The sequence below is a fragment of the Microtus oregoni genome, unplaced genomic scaffold (assembly GCF_018167655.1).
Source record: "Microtus oregoni isolate MIOR12 unplaced genomic scaffold, Mior012 000031F_ref0000149, whole genome shotgun sequence".
Lineage (NCBI taxonomy): Eukaryota > Metazoa > Chordata > Mammalia > Rodentia > Cricetidae > Microtus > Microtus oregoni.
Window position 1 is genome coordinate 28,375,431 of NW_024543090.1, and position 7,586 is coordinate 28,383,016.

Consider the following 7,586-nt stretch of genomic DNA (forward strand, 5'->3'; position numbering starts at 1 on the left):
CTGTCCATCTTCCTCCAGTTAGCGCCAGTCGGGTTATGGCTCCTGCTGGTTCCCCAGGAAAGCCTTCCCGGATACACTGAAGGCTGCTTATTGGAGGCTTTGATGTTCAAACTAAGAGCAACAAGCATTGGAGGAGTAGCAGGTGGCTCTGAATTAGAGTTCCTGAAGAATTGGGTTGGAACCTCTGACAAAGGAAAGATACTAGGTGGCCGACCCACTGGACAAGGCTGGAGGCTATTCTGGGGCTATAATGATCCTCCTAGGCTGCCTGCTTGGCTCTGCCCGCTCTGTGCCAGCTCCATACTCAGTGTTCTGTGGGCTGAGCATGCCCAGAGCAGGCAGGTCTTTTACATCTATAATGAATGCCGCCTTTGTTTTGGAGTTAAGGCTACTGAGGGTGCCAAAAGATTAAGTGATTTATCATTGGTATCAGAGGCATGTGAAACTCGATTCCTCTGTTTGTACAGAAGTGGTCGGCCCCTCCCCCCACCAGATTCTACTTCCTTAAAATCCAACAGAAACAACCTTAGCTTGGGTGAGGAACAATAGTTAACCAATTGGCTAAACAAGCAACCTTTGGCTACAAATTCGCTGACTTTTCATCAAGTTACTGAGACCAAAAAGGATTGGTCACAGGGTAAAGGAGGTCTTTAATCCCTGCACTCCCTGAGGTGGAGGCAGAGGCAGGTGCATCTCTGCCAGCCAGAGTCAGTTCCAGGATAATCAGGGACACCCTGTATAAAAACACTGAAGGAAAAAAAAAGAGGAAATTGCTTTTGGCTTCTGAGCAAATGCTTTTAATTTTGATATGCAATATGAAATCCCTCATCTCCTAAATCCTGGGCTATGAACAATTTAACTTTCAAACAATAACATACTGCCCTGATCTTAAAACTAATAGATGCATTTTGTTTCATATTGGACCGGTTAATCTTGTTTCATTCCAAAGCCCACAGTGAAAGGTTGCTAGGGCGGGTACGTTATTTCAGGTGCAGCCACTTACAAGGTGCGCGACCATAGGGAAATTGTGCACCCTCTCTATGCCTGCTTCTTCATATGAACAACAAAGATCCTATGTGGGACTACAGGATGAGGACTGGCTGGATTCCGAAATGTAAACAACAGTGCCGACAACACTCAGTGAGCTCCGACGATTCCCATCCCTGGAACTGGCGAGCATCCTGGGGGCTTGCCAGGTTCTGTATCACAATCAAGTTTAGCTTCCTATCTGGAGAGGTTCCCCATGTCATTGTTAGGAATATTCCCAGTGCACCCCAGGTCTGTTCTTTCCATTACTCACCCCCCACACACACACCCTGTACGCTTTCTTGTACCTTCTGCCCCACCCAAGCTTTGCTGACTATTCCCTTTGTAGTCTTCTCCCCACTCATAATTTCACGTTTTCTTTCTTGTCTGTTAGATGAGAAGCCCTGCAGACCTAGCAATCATACCACCTTCTTCCTACCCCAGCAGACTCCTAGAGCGTGCTGTTTATGCTTACTAAGAGCTTTTCATTTGGTGGAGAGCTGGATTTAGGTACCCTGGAAATAAGTTAGATGCTCCTTAACTTTATGAGTGATTCTTTCCTGGCCACTGGCCATGCCACTGGAAACCACAGGGCAAACCACAGCTTTAAGGTGCACTGAGAAACATCAGGATATACTAGCTAGAGCTGTCAGAGAAACAAGAACTTCTTGGGAGAGGTATGGACGAATGTGGTGAGTGAACAGATTCTAATTCATACAGAAAACAGCCTCAGTTTTTATTGGAGTTAAGACAGAAGTGGATATAGTTTTCTAAAAAGTATTTGGACATTCGAAAAACAGAACTCTCACCTGCACGGAGCCAGCCCCGCATCCTCTTACCTGGAAAGCAGGTAACATGGGAGCACAGTACCTCTCTGTAGCAAGAATTTCAAACATTGACTGACATCAGCTTTTATTTTCGCTATGGTGGGGAGGGTATGGGTTCCTCAACAGATGCACCAAAGTCTAGCATTTCACAACCCCTTCCTCACCAACTGCAGAAGGCAGGGCAAACGAAGGGCCAGGGTCTCCTTCCCAGCAGATTTCCTGGCAATGTTGGGCACAGAACAACCTTGATGTTTCAAAAACAACCACACCCTTGGCTATTACTTAATACTCAAGCATGCTGAAGGTTTAGAACAAGGAGAGAACACGCCAATCATTCTCTAGAAAATCAGAACTCTTAGGCCTGAACTGCTTCACAGACCTTCCTGTCCAGCCCTGGCAATGGGCCTAGATTGTGATGATCCTCTTTTAAAAATCACAAAGTTCAAGTAATCTCTTCATCATCTCTGAAGAGAGAATAGAAAGTCATCACCAGAGGAGTGCGCGTGTCAGCTCAGCCTTCCCACTGAACAGACAGGCAGCTCTCTCAGATTCAGACTGCTCCTCTCAGAGCCTGTGAGAGAGCAGCAGCAGAGCTTCCCACACTGCTCCAGGCACACAGAGGTCATCAGTTGTTGCTGAGGTTATCTCAATTATGGGACGGGTCACCATTAACTTAACACTTATGAATCAAAAACTAACAAATATTTGGGTAGTACTAGGGCTTTCCTCAGATACATAAAAATAACTATGGATTTGTATGAAAATAGTGAGACAGAGGCAGGCAAATCTCTAAGTTAGAGGCCAGCCTGGTCTACAAAGCCAGTTCCTGGACAGCCACGGCCACACAGAGAAACCGTCTCAAAAAAGAAAGAAAAAGGAAAAAGAGAAAAGAAAGTAGGAAAAAACAGAAGAGAAGAAGAAAAGAAAGAAACCAGGCAGTGGTAGTGCACGCCTTTAATCCCTGCATGTGGGACGCAGAGACAGGCAGATTTCCAAGTTCAAGACCAGCCTGGCCTACAGAGCAAGTTCCAGGTCAGCCAGGGCTATGTAGAGACCCTGTCTCAAAAAAAAAGGGCAAAAAACAAAAAAATAGAAAAGACATATTTATAATTTCACACTAGGGAGGTTATGAAAACCTCCATCCTGAAGTATGTGCTGCGTCTGTTGGTTCGAGGGAGGAAAGCTGGATGCAGCAGTTTGGGTAGGAATTAAGCTAACAGTGCCTTTCAAAGGGACAGCGGAGCAAGTCACAGAAAGAAGCCAGCTAGGATGGCACTCTCTCTGGAGCTTGTGCTGCCAGTGGTGACGCAGAAACACAACTGAACAGGATCTCCTCAGCAGCAAACTCCTCCCATGACAGCTGCTTCCATGTACTTTTACGTTCTCTGGGTCCTGACTCAAGTCAGGAGACTAAAAACATCAGCCATCCCAGCCCTCAGACTAGGCTCCATTGGCTGGGGCCTTCTTCACAGGCTCCTAAGAACGGCTTACTCTCCCGTGGTCCCCACGGGCAAGGTGAAGGTCACAGACACCTCTGGCTGTGTGAGAAATAAGCTTTCGTAGCCCGAGGAATCAGAAAGAACTTCTCCTATTTTTTTTTTTTTTTTAATGGCCTTTCCATTAAAGTCCTCCATCCGGTGGGGAGCAAGGCAGAGTTTTCACCTGGGCCAAAAGGTTGTGGAATTCCTCCATGGCCTGTGTGTGCGCCACTGGATTCAGCACCAGGTGTTGGAAAAGATTGACAGGCTCAGCATTCCGGAATGTCTTAGGGATCGGGATGGTCAGGGGCAGGAAGGTGTTGCCAATGAGGAAATGATGGAGAGACCTTTGCTGGAGGCCCTGGCCTAAGAAGCAGAGAAGGTCCTGGAGCCGCCGGGACAGCATGCAGTGCTGCCAGTCCGTCAGAGGCCGTTGGAGCAGCAAGTGCATGAGGGCTGTTTTGAAGTGGTAGGAGGTAAGGATGGGGCGGGTCGCTCCTGGGGGTAACCTCGTGTGGTCCTGAAGACTCAAGATGATCTGCAGGCACTTGAGGTGGCAGGTGTTCTCAGGGGCAAAGCGTCCCACCAGCTTCAGAAACAAGTGCTCACAAGCCGCGAAGGACTCAGGCCAGTCCACACTGGTGAGCTGCTCTAGCTCTGGGGCCTGACTCACCAGGTAGACCAAGGTATCTTCCCGTTGCACCCCAAGAACCAAACTGATGGATAGGAAGCGGCCTGAGCGGTAATCCAACCTGAGCTTGCAGGAGGTGGTGGATGGTGGGAGGGTAAGCTTGAAGTCATATTTGTGGGCCACTAGGGCCCAGGCGTTGCTCACCATGTTGCGGAACCACTGCACGGTCTTACACACGTCCAGGTGCGAGCCGGTGCAGAGAGCCGCCTTGATGGAGCTACACTCGTTCAAGATGGCTGAATGGTCCCTGCGGTGGCACACCAGACACAGCACATCCCCCAGGAGCTTCTCCTGTTTGCACCTGCATCCCGAGTCCACCCTCACAGAGCCGCAACGACGGCCCAGGGCCGGATCTCTCATCTCCAAGACAAACCTAGTGCCCTGCGGAGGGGCAATGGGCACCAGGACACCAAACTTCTGCGTCTCGTGGAGGGTCCCCCACTTCTCAAAGGCAGCTCCAATGCCCTGGCAGTCCTCCAGCTGCGGGTGAGCCTCCTGGCGGCTGAGCACCCGACAGGCCTCAATGAGATCGTCCACAAAGCTCTCCACAAACTCACAGGTGCAGGGCAGGTCGCGGATGGCATTTTGGATATAATGTTTGTAAAAGGACTCCAGGGCTTCCTGGGAGGGAAAATCAGAGAGCCAGGTGTAAGAGGTGGCAGGCACGATGCGGACCTCTTCCTCTTCCTCCTCGCTGCTGGAGTCAAAGGCTGGCTCGTGCTGCATGTTCTGTCGCAGGAGCTCAAAGATGAGAAAAAGGCAAAAGAGGCCCGCATTCCATAGGTTCCCCAGCATCCAGCGCAGAGGCCCCCCATCTTGGTCACCGGCCTGGAACGGCCATCCCATGTCCTTCTTCCCCAGCACTAGCTGATCAGTGGATGTGTCTCCTCTCCAGAAGTTCTCCGCTTTCTGCTTCTGCTCAGCGGCTCGCCTTCTCTCCTCAAACTCTATCTCTAGCTGCCGCATCTCCTCGCTCATTCGCTTCTCCAGCTGCCGGCTCCGGGCCAGTGTGTCCAGGTCCATCCGGTCACTGACCATCAGGGGGTGGTGAACAACGTACATCACTGCCAAGAAGAGCAGGCTTATCACAGCCATGGAGGCCTCTGCATCTGGAGAAGGAGGGTGGGGGTCAGTGGTGACTTTCTGGCCCCATCGATTCTCCAGGACATAGTCCCCAGAGCCCTGGTCCCTCAAATCCTGGATGCTGACTACTCAAGAGGGAACAGAAAGTGCATAGAGCTGGGTTTGGACGGAGCAAGACGAGGTTTAGGGAAGGGAAGTGGAGACAGCAGGATGTACCCTGCCTGAGTCAACTGCTTTCCTTACACATCCTGTGGGTGCTATTTAGGCTGCCAGAGGGTGAACACGAGTCTGTTTTTTTATTCCAGTATAATATGGGGAGGGGGACCCTTACAGTGGGGTGGCCTCACCCGACTCATCAGTCCACCTCGGGCACCAGATATGCCCTGCCAGTCCCAGAGGCTCCCTTCCACAGGCAGAAAACACAGAATCTGTCCAGGCAATATCTTCCCCATCCTTGGGTAGCCAACCTCAGTCCCTAGCTGCAGCATCCCACTTCCTCTGTGACTTCATAACCCTGCCCTGTGTCATTAGACCATTCAGCCTCAGCACTCTGCCCTGCAGGAGCCAGACAGGCACGATGCTGAGGTTCTGAGGCAGATGGCCATCGGTCCAGCCGCACTTCCCAGCCCAGGAAAGTACCTGCAGAATCGAGTGGCCAAGACCCAACTGACAGACGGTAGCAGAGATTCCCTGGCCCTCCCACCAACCACTGAAGCCTGAAACTTCCGGCCTTCACCCCAGTAATTCACCAGCCACTGGGCTTCCTGAGCCATGAAGGGCAGGGCACTGTGGACACGGAGTTCAGGTGAGGGGCTCTTCTCCCTTTGGAACTGCGCCCAACTGCCCTTTCCATGAGCCCTGCTCCAAATTACCAGGGCCACAGGGATCTGCCTAAAAGTGGAGTCCCCTCTGCCCTCAGTAACTTCCCCAAATTCCACTCCCAGACAGTGCATTCTCACCTCTCTTCTGCCTCAATTAAACACCCAGACTAAGGGCTTCTCTTGGGATTTGGGGCCACCTTACTCACGGTCTCTGTTAAGAGCAAGAGAGCATTCTTAAGGACACAGCGCGGCCTGGCCCCCCCTGCCTTCTTCCGGGCGTGCACGATGCTCCCAGTTCATAGCCGGCACCAACTACGGGAGTGGTCCCGACGTGCTCTTTCTGGGGTACAGACTATGTCTCCGACAGACCAGAGTCTGCGGGCTGTGGACTGCTGCGACTACCACGCGGTGCCAGTCGCGAAGAACTCGTGCAATCCACAGCGGTTCCCGCCTCAGGGGTTCCGCCCCGGCAAGCTCCACCCCTTGCTCAAAGCCACGAGGCGGGGCCTGGGGCAGAGGCTCAACCAGAACTGAGGCCCTCCCGCAGAGCGTACACCTTTCGTCCCTAGCCTGTCTCCCTTGGGTTTGAAGGGACAGCAGAGCATCTGTGGCTACCCTCTCACAGCCACTCTGCTTCGTTCGGTGGCACAAGGCTGAACTGCCTGCTGCCACCCTCACCAAGGTTCTTCCTGGACAATGTATACTTACTGAGAATGTGGGTGGGAAGCTGATGGAGACAGAACTAGGAACCACGGGGAAAAGCTAGTCTCACTTCTCTCTGGCTTATGCAAGGTGAAAAAGGAGATGTGTTTAGGTACCCGGTAATAAGCATCATTTGATGGGAAAGATGACTCAGTGGGTGGACTGCCTCTTGGCCAAGCTTGAAAATGTTAGTTTGGGTCCCCAGGCATATACCTCTAACCCCAAAGTTGAAAGGACACACTAAGTAGGTCCACTGAGCTTAAGTGGCCAATGAGTGTAAGGTTTTATTAAGAGATCCTGTCTCTTGCCTTTAATTCCAGTACTTAGGAGGCAGAGGCAGGTGGATCTCTGTGAGTTCGAAGCCAGCCTGGTCTACAGTGTGAGCTCATGATGTTGACCTATGGCCTCTACAGGTACACAGGAGGCAGGTGCACACATACACATGCAACACCACACACACACAAGCACGCACATACACAGGTATATGCATACACCACTACAGACCTCACCTCCAGACCATGCCCAGAATCATGAATCTTTTTCCCAATCATAGTGATTCTTAGGAAAGGAGATCTGTCGCTCAAAGAGCTGCGTTGGAGCCTTGTTTGCCACTCACTAGTCACATAAAAGTAAGAATCCTAAACCTAGTCTGACAGTGGTGGTACCTGCCTTTAAACCCAGCCCTCAGGAGCAAGAGGCAGGCAGATCTCTCGAGTTCAAGTCCAGCCTGGTCTACAGAGTGAGTTCCAGTACAGGCAGGGCTACACAGAGAAACCCTGTCTCAAACAAAACAAAACAAAAGTAAAAGAATTCTAACCCTCCAGACAGCTCTGCTGATCATACATCATATCAAAGAGAACTTCATAAAGTATAAAAAGGCTAGATAAGGTTTAGTACACGTTAAACATGCCAACAAGGGCCTGATGGTTGAGAGCCCTGACTGTTCTTCTGAAGGACC

At 51.0% G+C, this 7,586-nt stretch overlaps 1 protein-coding gene across 2 annotated transcripts; it reads right to left on the reverse strand.

Moving 5' to 3' along the window:
• Window positions 1-2,911: 2,911 nt before the first annotated feature.
• On the reverse strand, window positions 2,912-6,319 carry LOC121465718 (inositol 1,4,5-trisphosphate receptor-interacting protein-like 1). Of its 2 annotated transcripts, none has more exons than XM_041679074.1 (2): window positions 6,133-6,319; window positions 2,912-5,131 (listed from the first exon to the last, which is right to left on the reverse strand). In XM_041679074.1, exon 2 carries the CDS (start codon window positions 5,115-5,117, stop codon window positions 3,474-3,476), a length of 1,644 nt encoding a protein of 547 aa, XP_041535008.1. In that variant the 5' UTR covers window positions 5,118-5,131; window positions 6,133-6,319; the 3' UTR covers window positions 2,912-3,473. The 2 variants fall into 2 exon arrangements, with proteins under 2 accessions (XP_041535008.1, XP_041535009.1); XM_041679075.1 differs by having other exon boundaries at window positions 6,065-6,319.
• Window positions 6,320-7,586: the final 1,267 nt, after the last annotated feature.

What these genes read in the sequence shown, in the direction of transcription:
- LOC121465718 (XM_041679074.1), bottom strand. Translation starts at nt 5,117, where the DNA reads ATGGCTGTGATAAGCCTGCTCTTCTTGGCAGTGATGTACGTTGTTCAC.